General features: G+C 31.7%; 2 protein-coding genes across 8 annotated transcripts; one reads left to right on the top strand and one right to left on the bottom strand.

Moving 5' to 3' along the window:
- Positions 1–2,635: 2,635 nt before the first annotated feature.
- On the bottom strand, positions 2,636–5,502 carry LOC139863401 (secreted RxLR effector protein 27-like). Of its 5 annotated transcripts, none has more exons than XM_071852044.1 (6): positions 5,276–5,502; positions 4,210–4,648; positions 4,048–4,134; positions 3,655–3,789; positions 2,916–3,563; positions 2,636–2,811 (listed from the first exon to the last, which is right to left on the bottom strand). In XM_071852044.1, the coding sequence occupies exons 2-4, from the start codon at positions 4,528–4,530 to the stop codon at positions 3,754–3,756; spliced, it is 444 nt and encodes a 147-aa protein (XP_071708145.1). In that variant the 5' UTR covers positions 4,531–4,648; positions 5,276–5,502; the 3' UTR covers positions 2,636–2,811; positions 2,916–3,563; positions 3,655–3,753. The 5 variants fall into 5 exon arrangements, with proteins under 5 accessions (XP_071708145.1, XP_071708152.1, XP_071708156.1 ...); XM_071852051.1 differs by having other exon boundaries at positions 2,636–3,200; positions 3,464–3,563; XM_071852055.1 differs by having other exon boundaries at positions 2,636–3,563; positions 3,655–3,797.
- Positions 5,503–5,909: 407 nt separating this feature from the next.
- LOC139863386 (probable E3 ubiquitin-protein ligase RHB1A) lies at positions 5,910–9,934 on the top strand. 3 transcript variants are annotated; one of them, XR_011764424.1, is made up of 6 exons: positions 5,910–6,057; positions 7,236–7,377; positions 7,478–7,871; positions 7,992–8,101; positions 8,604–8,695; positions 9,821–9,934. XR_011764424.1 is itself a non-coding variant. In XM_071852025.1 (5 exons), the coding sequence occupies exons 2-5, from the start codon at positions 7,306–7,308 to the stop codon at positions 8,634–8,636; spliced, it is 609 nt and encodes a 202-aa protein (XP_071708126.1). In that variant the 5' UTR covers positions 5,910–6,057; positions 7,236–7,305; the 3' UTR covers positions 8,637–9,601. The 3 variants fall into 3 exon arrangements, 1 of the variants encoding a protein (XP_071708126.1); XR_011764425.1 differs by lacking the exon at positions 9,821–9,934 and adding an exon at positions 9,608–9,642; XM_071852025.1 differs by lacking the exon at positions 9,821–9,934 and having other exon boundaries at positions 8,604–9,601.
- The last annotated feature ends 2,847 nt before the right edge of the window (positions 9,935–12,781 follow it).

The following is a 12,781-nucleotide window of genomic DNA, read 5'->3' as shown; positions in this document are numbered from 1 at the left end:
ACATGGGCTGCTAAGAGCTGATCATTGGAGTGTATATACCAATAGTACATACATCTAAAAGCTGTGTATTGTACGAGTACGAATACGGGTGCATACGAGTAGAATTGTTGATGAAACTGAACGAGGATGTAATTGTAAGCATTTTTGTTAAGTAGAAGTATTTTGATAAGTGTCTTGAAGTCTTTCAAAAGTGTATGAATACATAGTAAAACACTACATGTATATACATTTTAACTGAGTCGTTAAGTCATCGTTAGTCGTTACATGTAAGTGTTGTTTTGAAACCTTTAGGTTAACGATCTTGTTAAGTGTTGTTAACCCAATGTTTATAATATCAAATGAGATTTTAAATTATTATATTATCATGATATTATGATGTATAAATATCTCTTAATATGATATATATATATATACATTAAATGTCGTTACAACGATAATCGTTACATATATGTCTCGTTTCAAAATCATTAAGTTAGTAGTCTTGTTTTTACATATGTAGTTCATTGTTAATATACTTAATGATATGTTTACTTATCATAATATCATGTTAACTATATATATATCCATATATATGTTATCATATAGTTTTTACAAGTTTTAACGTTCGTGAATCACCGGTCAACTTGGGTGGTCAATTGTCTATATGAAACCTATTTCAATTAATCAAGTCTTAACAAGTTTGATTGCTTAACATGTTGGAAACACTTAATCATGTAAACAACAATTTCATTTAATATATATATATAAACATGGAAAAGTTCGGGTCACTACATCCCCTCCCTCATTTCTCTATAAATACTAGCCTTATGCATCTCATTTTACACTTGCTCTCATTTGTATTTCACACACACTTATTCTCCTATCTTCTCTCTAGTCTTTCTCACTCTAAAACTTGTAAGTTTTTGATCTTTTCTTCTTCTTTTCTTCATCATTTTCGAACCATCATCATCATTCTTTAGAAGATCAAGCTTTTTAGCTTTTGATCTTGATTACATCTTGTAGATTCAAACATGGATTTGAATCTTTCAAGAACATGGAAGATTCAAGCTTTTTAGCTTTGAATCTTCACCCACTTTGTAGATCTATATTTTCTTACTTTAATCTTGCTATTTTATTATAAAGATTCAAACTTGTGTTTGTAATCTTCATGTAACTTAAAGATCCAAGCTTTATGCTTCAAGATCTTCAAGAACAATCAAGATGCAAGCTTTCTAACTTGGATCTTCATATCTTTTGTTGGATATAAGTTTTCTAACTTATGATCTCATTAATTTGTTATAAAGATCAAAACTTATGTTTATGGTCTTCATGTAACTTAAAGATCTAAGCTTTATGCTTCAAGATCTTCAAGAACACTAAAGGTTCAAGCTTTCTAGCTTTGTGACCTTATAACTTGTGTGAAAGGGATCCAAGCTCTCTAGCTTAGGGTTCCATCACTTCATTTGACTTAGATCATGTTCATACTTGTTTGTTTGATGTAAAGTTTGTAACTTTGTTTGTAAATAGGACTTGTATTTGTGTTAAGACTAAGGATATGATGAAACCTTGGTTCATCATCCATCTAAGACTCTTAAATGAGTTGTGTTATTACTTGGTCTTAACATATTGTGTATTGATGGTAGAATCTTGGTCAAAAGTGATGCTAAACCATCAACGAGTTGTACACTTGAAGCTACAAGCATCAAGGATGAGAACCGTGATGAGCATCAAGCACCAAGAACCCCACCGGAGCACTTGTTCACTGTTATTCGGGATCTGATCAGTAACCTGGGCTACTGGAAATTTGATTTTCAGTTAGTTCGGTTCGAGTAGATGATTTTCCGTTTAGACCTCGTCTTAATCCGAGTTACGGTTTAGGATTTATGGCCTTCCGAAAGTCGTTACACCCTATTAACGTTGTGCTGAAATTTCTGACCTACTCGCACTTAAACCATCACCACGGTCAAATGAAGACGAGTTTGGTTCTGAAAATTGGTCAGCAACTAGGGGACTCACATACGGAGCCATAGCCACTGATTACGCGTCTTTTCGATTTACGTAGAGGTCTTAGCAGCTGACCGAAGTCAGCCTATTGTTTCAATCTATATTCTTGTCAAACTTACTTAGCTTTTATGATGATGAACGATGATGATGATGATACTTAAACTTATTTTATGCACTATTAAAACTTATAAGGACAACCTACTGACCTAGTAACCTTTCATTTAAGTTGACGACCTTTCGGACCAACTTACTACTTGCACACTTTCATTACCGACTTTACCGCTTTTATCAATGTGAGTTATAGCTTCCCTTTTTACTTATACCATTTTTGGGACTGAGAATACATGCGCTTTTTATGTTTTACTTACTTGACACGAGTACTTAAACTTTACATATGTGTGGATTATACAACGGCATAAAGATTCCCCTTAGCACGGTAACGTTTAACTATTGGTTTTTGAACCGGTAGACGCGAATATTAGATATGGATCCATAGGGTTTGACATCCCCACTCGGGCTAGTCGCGCTAGCATTTAACTGGTGTTTAATACTTCGAGGACATACGCACTCGCCGGGTGTACTTTTAGGGGGTGATATTTATATTTACGTTAAGTCTAGTTACCATGTGCCCACAGTTATACATATGCTTTTCACACTGTTTTGAAACATTGAAATCTCGTGGTCAATCTTATATTACTGTTACAATTTAAACTATAGCTCACCAACATTATTGTTGACGTATTTAAGCATGTTTTCTCAGGTGCTTAGAGGTTTGTTGCTTCCGCTGTTAGACTTGCTGTCATTCTGTTTAGACTTGCTGTTAAAGACCTGCTGTGTTAGATAACCGCTGCATAACTTAGAGACGTCTCAATCATGAAACTTTTAATTTGCATTCGCAACTTATGTTATTTGAATAATGACTTTGTAACGACCTTTGTGTCATGTTGTCTTTTGTAAACGCTATGTCTTTTATGAATGCAAACTGGTTTTCAAACAGCATGTAGTACTTGACCATGTAAAGATCCTGTTGTTGACGAATCGTACACAATGGTTTTGTACGGGGCGTCACATATACTTTCTTATCACACATGTATTCTTGCGAGTAACATCGTTCACGATCTTGGATAAGAGACCAATGCCAGATAATTATGGCATAACAACCTCAGTTAGAATAAGATCACTTTGTTTGCTTGGATCAATCAACTCTTTCCATGCTTCTAAACCATTAACCACATCAGTAATTGACATAGGATAATTGATATAAGGTGAATATATACGAAGAATTGCAAAAATCTAGAAACTGATCAAGAAATTGAAAAGAATTTATTGGCGATAAAAATAGTTTATAAACCTTCATAGCTGCAATATCTTTTCTCCCATGTCGACTTCTTTGTACTCATCTTCTTAATTTATTGAGAAACAATATGAATATATACCGACTTTGAATTTGACTTTGACACTTAAGAATTGAGAATAATACCTGAATAACTTCGGGCATCGATACTTTAACACGATGATAGGGTTTTACGTCAACACATTCTTCTTTACAACCAAGATTCTTAGACACTTTTTTGTATTTTCTGCATTCATAAGTATAAAATCATATACAAAGAAAGATAGTCGATCAGCAGTTGAAACTCGGAGACTTTAATAACAAAAAATATATCATACCGGCTTCTTTGTTAAAGTCTAGTTCTTTATGTGCTTCTTTGCACCATTCGTCTATTACAGGGTTGAAATTAAACTTGGGTTCTGCCCAAACTATCCGCTCTACCGCTCTACAACTGACTTAGCGTTCGTCAAGTCCTGTAAAACTTAACGACAAAAAAGTATGCTACTTATTCCAATTAAAGACAGTCTCAACGAACCATGTATACATATTTTTTTACATACGTCCAAGATCATTGTTTTGATCCCTTCGTGTTGAACTTGTGCTACATGCATACAATATATTTGAAATACAGCTGCTTATAAGTATATCATTTTGTATAATCAAATTTTAATCTAATATAAGATTTATCAATTTTTATTTACTTGCTTTGAAGAGATCGATTGAGGTCTTACCGATGTTGTAGCAAGAGGTTTTTCAACAAAATTTGCAAAAAGTTCATCCATTGATTTCCCTAGCTCGTTTTGTATAGTTCTATGAACCTGATTAACAAATAATGTAAAATGAATATTTTATAACGTAATATTGCGTGCGTACTATTATATAATATCAAGCACCTCTTTTAAGCTGCGAGGAGAAAGTGAGTCCTGTAACTGCTTTAGAATGTGTGGGAAGGCACCAGGAAGTCTGTCAACCCGTATAGAAAAATATTGACCCATTTTGACCCACATACCTTCTAGTTCGATAATCAACTTAACAATACGGATAGCATTACGCTCATGTGCTCTCTCCCATAAACGCGGATTTTCAGAAGCGTTCGTCCATTTTTCAGATTTTTCGTTCAGCCATACACCATCCATGATCAACCGGTGGCGGTGGAGGTGACTGATTTGGAAGAGTTGGGGAAGGGTATATGCATCACACTTTCCTTCTTCCATATTCACATTAAACTCATGACAACCTTTGTCGTTCCTTTTCTGGCTAACTTTTCGACCTGAATGTGACCATAAATTCCAGAAACCCAACTCGACGAGGATATGAAAGCAATTCCATTGACTAAAAAGATAAATTAAATGTGCTATTACCATATCAACTCCCATATTACAACCCAACAGCAAACGATATACACATTTTGATGTATATTCATATGCAAACAAAAAAAGACAGTATCACACCATAAGCAACTATAAATAATATGTTGTTAAAAACATTGTTAAAAAACTCAAGATTGCACAGACATTTTACGTAACAATTGCTGATTGGCCTATGCGAGCGAACAACAGGACATCAAATATGACACAATTGGAGGTGATTAACAAAAAGAACTTCCACCAGTTCTTTTTCACTTTGCTCTACAATCAATCAATTAGCTCTAATAGTTCTTCAAAAAATTCATAAAATAAATTATATAGTAGGAAAAAAATCTAGTATGTTTGTCTACAACACATCTATGCTGTCCAGTAGCAATAGCAATGAATATAAAGGAGAAACAATAATCAACGAAAAATACAAACTTACTTGAACATAGTAATTATGATATTTAAGTTCTTTCAAATAATGGACTCTTTAGCACAGCAACAAAAAACCACAAATTAAACACGTACTTTTAATAAAATTGGGTAAACAAAATCAGTAAGCGGAACCAAAAATAAATCAAAGAAAAAGAAGTAAGTATAAACTAACCCTGATGAAAATTCTCCTTCAACTGAATACGTCAATTAATTGATGAGAACCGAATTTTCAATCAAAGTAACCCTAATTAGGTGAAAACAAACGATTATAAGCATTAATCGTCCTTTTAATCGTTGTTAAGCAGTTAGGATAGACCGATGTTTTCTCATCAACAATCGCTGGATGAATATGGCGATGGTGCCCTCTTTTGTTTCTGTTGTGTGGAGTTGTGAAGAAACCCTTATTTCATTATATTTTGCCCGTGTGTTTTACAATGTTTAAGGGTATTATTGGATTATCGGCGTAAATAATTGATTTATTAGCTAATATTTGTAACGGATGATTAATGGTCGTTGGATTAAAGAGTATTGTAACGTAATTTTTAAATCTAACGGTGATTAAAGGGCTTTTTAAAATATTTATTAGCTAATAAAAACTCTCTTAAGGTATAGAGTGATATAGCCTTTACGTCAATTTTTAGAATTTTCGTAATAATAATAATAATAATAATAATAATAATAATAATATTATTATTATTATTATTATTAATTCATTTAATAATTTAATAATAATAAATAATACGTAGTATCATTAATTAAATAAATAACGAATAAAAAAAATACGTAGCAAGAAATAAAGGCGTGAAAATGCGTTTGAGGCTTTGAGCACTTTGTTTCTCTCTCTCTCTCTATTGAATAAAAGAAAAGCTTTGGTCTGTTAACTCTGAAGTACACCCCTCCATTCACTCTTCCCCACAACTCAAAAGCCTCAATCTTCGATATACATACACACAGGTATAATTATGTATCTCATTTATATTTCATGCTCAAAATTTACCTGTCAAAATTGATGGTTTGACTATATTCTTGACTGTTTGTTAAACTTGTATCGATCGTTTATTTCTTAAGTTATTATTATGTTATTTTAATCAGGAATTGAATTGAATTGAATTTGATGGTGTTTTTGGGATTTTAGGGTTTAGGTCACCGAAGACGACAACTACTCTGCTATAGGAAAGCGATGTTTTTTATTTTATATGTTGAATTTTATGTATATTGACTTGATAAATGTTTCCTTTTCTATTTTTGGCAAAAGAAAAAATTGTGGTATGTTTAGTTGAGTTATGTGATGTAGTTATGAATTGGTTTGAGAATTTGAAAAAAAATAAAAAAAAAGACAATGCTAAACGCATTTAAGCATACCTTAAATAATTTAGAGGGCTACATTTAAGCATACTTTAAATAATTTAAAAACTTTGGTCAATTAATTACAAAGTATAAATATTCCTTTTTTAATATCGATTTTCCTTATATAACTTTGTCATTAATAATATTCATGACAGGATTGATTGAGTTATATAAATGGAATAAAATTATTTTTGGTATGCTTAAACGTAGCCCTGAGGGCTACGTTTATCATTTTCCAAAACAAACCTACTTGCGTGGTTTCTATGATCTGTAATTAGTAATTACTTTAATTATGTGAATAATGAGAGATTGAGATGTTCTATAATAATGACAGATTGAATGCATAATATGTTCGATGGATTATGAGCTAAATTTAGCGTGTACACGTGTGTATACGTTTTTGTTTTGATTCATTCATTCCTCTCTTCAATTAGTTGTGTGTGTGTGTGTGTGTGTGTGTGTTTCTATTTTATTCTTGTTATTCCATTTTTGCTTAATTGAAGTACAGTTTCTTTTAGTGTGAAAGCATGTTATACATCATTTTAGTTATAAGCTAATACAGCTGGTCTAACAAAAACTCACTTATATAATTTTGCTATTTGTTAAGGAACACTAATATCATTCCTAAGATGTTAGTGTTACATGAATTTGAAATGTTTATGTGGTTATATTTTGTCATTTCATCTTTACTCTTACTTGTCAAGTTGTTTTTTTTTATATTATATTTGTCTGCATCTATGCATATCATTACTATTTTATGTGGTGATTTTTATTTTTATTTACAGTTAAGTAGTACCGAAACAATGGGACCGTTATCTATAGATTCAGTTGGATAAAGTTAACAAGTGAATAGAGATGGGAGGCTGTTGCTGCTGCTTTTCTTCTAATCGAGTAGAACTTAACAGTTCACCCCGATTTTATCATCATGTTAGTACCACATTTGATACTCATTATTATTTTATTTATTTAGATTAACTCTTTAACTTAATCTGAAGTTGTTTACTGTAACTTATGATTAATTTTGCAGTATCCAATAGCATCAGAAGAACGACAACCTTTATCATCAAACAGTAATGCAACATCTGCTTTTTCAACAGGGCTTTTAGTCGATACGAATCTTGAAACATCGATACCAGACACATATAGGCCTCCTCCCGCACCCATACCGTATGATGTCGGCGGTGGGACCTCACTAAACAATCAACAAACAAATAATATCGTGTCTGTTGAAGAAATAAGTATTAGTAGCAACAATAATGAAATCGTCACAAAAGAAGCAAAAGGGTCTGAATGTAAAGAGATTACCAACATAGAACTTGTTGAAACGAACGAAACGGAAAACGATATTGAGAAATCTGATATTCTCAAAAAACCTAGTGGACCCATTTTACCTCCAGAGGAATGTCCCACCTGTTTTGAAGGTAACAATTGTTTTATAAAAAAGTTTTTGTTAGTTATACTTTTTTTATAGGGGTATTTTTTTTATCTGTTATGTTTCGTTAAGATTTGTTAGTTTTTATCAGCACTTTTATTTTTGGCAGAATATGATGAAGATAATCCAAAAATAATCACAAAATGTGAACACCATTTTCACTTGTCGTGCATTCTTGAATGGATGGAAAGAAGTGATACTTGTCCTGTTTGTGATCAGGTTAGTTATGTTATTACTCTTGTTATCTACTTGGTCATATATATTTATTGGCAACTTTCACTTATATTTGATTATAATAAAACAACATGCGAAAAATATACAGTGGTGTCATCATATATCATATATAATACTAGTATAAGCTAGCTCACCTTTTGCTTAGTAGTTAGCTTACCCGTCAGAATTTCGCCATGTAAGTTTTTAGAACGGGTAAAATTTGTCATCTCAGGTTGGGTTGACCCGAAAAACTTTATTCAGATAAAAGCAATATAAATTGTAATTAATTTTTTTTAATAATCTTGTCTGTATTACTCCTTTCACAAATTTCCTTTTCAACTATTAATCCATTTTGACTCCGTCCGATAAAGCATGATCAACAAAGTTATGAAAATTATGCCTGTTTAACATATTGAATGAATATGAGAATTTTGGAACAGTGGATATTGTTATTCATTTTTTGCTTATATAGACACATATACTAATTTATAGTTACGCATTGGTTTAGGAAATGATCATCAACTTTCCTGTTAACGAATAGCATTGTGGAACTGTGATGATGTGTCTACAGTAACTAATCCATTGAAGTGTTTGAATCCGGTATTTTAGTAGCAACTTCGCTTTGGGTTTTCTCTTTTATTATTCAATCAATGCTTCATTTTCCTGTTCATGTTATTGAAAAAACTAATAAAAAACTGAAAATCAAGAAAAAAAAATTCGAGTGGAGATTGACAAAACCGTGTCACTCGAGTTATTTTTCCTGGGCACTTTGGTGGGTTTGTGCCTTGTATTGGAGATTTGTTTGAGCATGTGGGAAATTGGTTTGATTGATGAAACAAACAAAAAATGTTAGAAAATGATGAATTATTTTGTACAGGAGTTCAAGTTTGCCCACTTGTTTGGCCTATGTACTCGTTTGTAAAAAAAGTTGTGCAGGATTTGATTTTGCAAAGTGTTGTTTTTTATCTTTTTATTATAATTAATTACTAGATCATGCCCCGCGAATTCGCGGGAATGAATTGAGTGATACACGAATTACTTCATATTAAATCTATATCTATACTATATAATAAATAAAAGGGAGTTGACGCTGAGGTAATCATGTGCTTGATAAAGTTGTAACACATGCTTTAAAGGTTGTAACATGTAAATTGGATGATGTCATAAGTAATATATTACTTTATAATTAAATAAATTACATTACAATTTGGTTGATTACAATTATGAAAATACAGGTTTTGTTAATAGAAATAATTAAAAAGTTACTCCGTAATACGGAGCACTACTTTTTCATATTTACGAGGAGCATTTCAATATATAGGGTTTGCTCATAGTAAATGGTACTAAAGCAATTTTTTGGAAGAATAAAAGAGCCTCCCTTTTACACGTCTCATCATTACCACTGCCCAAAATTTGAATTTTGAAATAGAAATCCATTTAAATTTTAAATAGCATACTCAGTAACTACATTGTTATCAAGGGCACGTCCATTTTAACCTATCAATTTACCAGGTATCTTCTTTGGCACTGATCTTCCTTATAACATCTCAAATTTGAAAATCAAACCATTCATCATTTCTCATTTACAAAGTTAGTGCCTAATATTCAAGATTTTGGTCATTTCAATTTCTACTTTTTTCTTTCCTTTCTGAATTTGTATTATTAACTTGAAGCTTAAAGCCTAATTTCATCTGGCTGTGTTTATATTTTGATTTATTCGAATAGGTGTTCGTTGGAATCTTCAATTGATTTCTGTTTGAACTGAGATATTATGAGATCAATGATAGGCATTCATATTTGAAGCTTAATTTCACCTGTATTTTTAGTGTGTTTATTCTATTTAATCAAGGATGTTCATGATGAAGTAAAATAGGTATTTCAACATTATATTTAAAAGCTTTATAAGGGTTTTTTTGTGTGTCGTTAATGTTATAGTATGGATAATATTTAGGTCTTTGTGATTTTGTAATTAGAACTTTGGATTTCAATTATAACTTGAATGATATATTTCTTGATTCTAATCCTAGATGTTTTCTTTTAATTTAGTAATTTTAGGGTTTTTATGACATTCTCATTGATTTGAGGGGTTTCTACAATCAGTAAGAGTACTATTAATGTACAATTGTTTGATTTCCTTATCATAAGGATTTTCTGAAATACGAAGCTACTGCATATTGTTCTATTTGTGATATTTTGAAGCCATATGCACTATAAGTTATTATTGTTTTGGATGCCAACAATGATGGTAATGACTGTTTGAAAGAAATGTTGTATCTTAGAGCAATAAAGGGCTACTAAGAGGTACTATTTGGTTGACTTTGTTGTAGTAGTAAAGCAAAGGGTTAATCTTTTGTCTAGAATTTGTTTGAAATTATTATTGTGACATTTGTTATCTTAAAGGTTCATTAATCTTTAGCTGAAATGTTTGTGTCAAGTCTCCTTCACTGCAAATGTTATAGTTAGTGTTAAGTTAGATACAATTATTGTATATGTCTGTTTAATTTTTCAGCTTGCAGGGAACTTGACTTTCTAATACATGTGTATTACCTATTGAAGATTTGTATATAAAGTGAAGTTAGAGCAGAGAGTTAGCGCAAGTAAAAATTGAATCACTATGTGTCACTTAATGAAAGTATAGCAATTGTTATAACTAAAGTTATAAGTTCTCTGATTCATTTTGTTGTTTGATCTTTAATTTCACCAAGTCACTACAAAATACTAATATCCGTTATCATTATTAATGCTAGCAAGGCCGTGTTTGGCTAGAGATAAGTGTGTAGAGACAGAGAATAATAACGTAGTACTTAGAAAATCGCATTGGAAAAAAATGACCGAGGTCTCCGGGCCGGCCAGGTATACTATTTTTATATAGCATTGTTTAGCAAGTTTACACTTTTTAAATCTTGGGTCCATAGTGCTCATTCTGGCCCAATATTTTCCCGGTAGTATATAACACATATATAAGACACTGTCTCGATGTTGTGCTGTGTGGGCTATCTTGATGTATAGCTCCTTACTTTGTAAAGTTATATTAATAAAACTTTTCTGCCTTAAAAAAATGTTTTTGATCCATCATGTGTTTTTTTATTTTTTTATGAATATGCTTGACCAATTTGTATTCTTACCGTTTCTTTAATCTAAAATAAGTTTTTTTTTCAATGTTTATGTATTTTCATTGATCCATCATGTGTTTTTTGCAACACTGTTTTGCTTTTTTAGTTATGGTTCAATAATTTGATACTATACTATGGTGTTTGATTGTAAATTTTTATTATGTTTCGAATGTCGTTGTTTTGAATAGTTGCAAAAACATCGATGTTTTCTATTCTGTTGAACTTGGTGTATTTGAACAAGTTTACTCTATCACGATTCATATAGGAATGTAGTCTTTTGACACTCATTAATGATCCTATTTGAACTTCACGTAAACTACAACTCACAAGAGTCAGTTTCAGTAATTATCATATTTCAACTTATAGTGCTAAAAGATGCTTTGAATTGAGGCTTGAGATACATTGTGCATATAACAGAAAGATTTTTGCACGCAACTTCTACGCTATCTGAGATATTGCGCATGTCTTTTATCACAACCCGTGAATTCACGGGTCACTAAACTAGTTTTAAATTGAATAGCAGTTTGTTCAAAGAAATTATTATGACTTAAGTTTAGAGGTATTTGTCGGTTACGTTTCAGTTTCTTCGATTTAATAGTTTTGGTTTGTTTGGATTTTGAATGCAAAACCGAAACCGAATCGACAATTGAATTTTTGTGTCGAAACTAAATCGTAATTGGACCGAGTTCACTGAGCATGAAAATATCAATCTATGCTAATCTCAAAGTTCAAACAAAATCTTTATATATTACGACGATCAGAGCATAGTAAAACTATTTAAGTTTTCATAACGCTAAATTATGGAAATTTCTTTAATTGAATCGGAAATAGCACACATATATATTAATTAATATATTTATAAAAGTATTATTATTAGGTTGTATTTGGTTTTGAACTCGCTTTTTCGGTTTAACTCAATTCGGAAAATCAAAAGTGAAAACGAAAGTGAAAGCTGAATATTGAATTCGGTTTGGTTTTAACTAATTTGGTTTACTCACTTCAAATAGATCAAGTATATACATTATATTATACTATCATACTAAGTGTGATGAGAGTAAACACTATTTACCATGACAATGTGGTAAACACACCAATGATCATATACATAGCATTGTATATGTATATTGTATTTGCTAAAGGCTAAAAGCAGAAGTTACGCGAACTATAATCAATAGGCTTGGAATATTCGCTGAAGATAAAGATCGCGGATCAGTTTCCGCGCTAATAAAAAACTGCGGGTCATTCCGCTAAATTTCCGCGGATAGTTAAACAGTCCGCAGACCGCAGATATTTCGAATACTATAAATAGGGAGCTCGGCCTATCATTTATAGGTTGTTGATTCTCTGCCATTTGCCTGAACCTTTGTAATTTTCTCTTGTGATCTCGCCCAAGGAATTTTTACATCGTGTCAAGGTGAATCATGCTAATTAACAATTAAGACCGGGTCGGGGTGGTTGATCACTTAATAGTTAAAGTAAAAGACGATCATCAGGGCCCAAAATAATCATCAAACATCACATCCTCCATCTCAATCTTATTGCACTCAATCCGTAATTAAGTAACTCATTAATG

This window comes from Rutidosis leptorrhynchoides, chromosome 1 (genome assembly GCF_046630445.1).
Source record: "Rutidosis leptorrhynchoides isolate AG116_Rl617_1_P2 chromosome 1, CSIRO_AGI_Rlap_v1, whole genome shotgun sequence".
Taxonomy (NCBI): domain Eukaryota; kingdom Viridiplantae; phylum Streptophyta; class Magnoliopsida; order Asterales; family Asteraceae; genus Rutidosis; species Rutidosis leptorrhynchoides.
Note: the sequence above shows the minus strand (reverse complement) of the source record. Positions and strands in the feature narration are given on the sequence as shown.

Bases quoted from the DNA above. Each gene is read 5' to 3' on its own strand.
- LOC139863401 (XM_071852038.1), bottom strand. From the start codon at position 4,530: ATGGAAGAAGGAAAGTGTGATGCATATACCCTTCCCCAACTCTTCCAA. The intron at 4,135-4,209 runs GTGCTTGATATT...TTTGTTAATCAG, and splicing joins CTCCTCGCAGCTTAAAAGAG to GTTCATAGAACTATACAAAA. The intron at 3,790-4,047 runs GTAAGACCTCAA...TAAGTTTTACAG, and splicing joins AACCTCTTGCTACAACATCG to GACTTGACGAACGCTAAGTC.
- LOC139863386 (XM_071852025.1), top strand. From the start codon at position 7,306: ATGGGAGGCTGTTGCTGCTGCTTTTCTTCTAATCGAGTAGAACTTAAC. The intron at 7,378-7,477 runs GTTAGTACCACA...TTAATTTTGCAG, and splicing joins CACCCCGATTTTATCATCAT to TATCCAATAGCATCAGAAGA. The intron at 8,102-8,603 runs GTTAGTTATGTT...GCATTGGTTTAG, and splicing joins CTTGTCCTGTTTGTGATCAG to GAAATGATCATCAACTTTCC.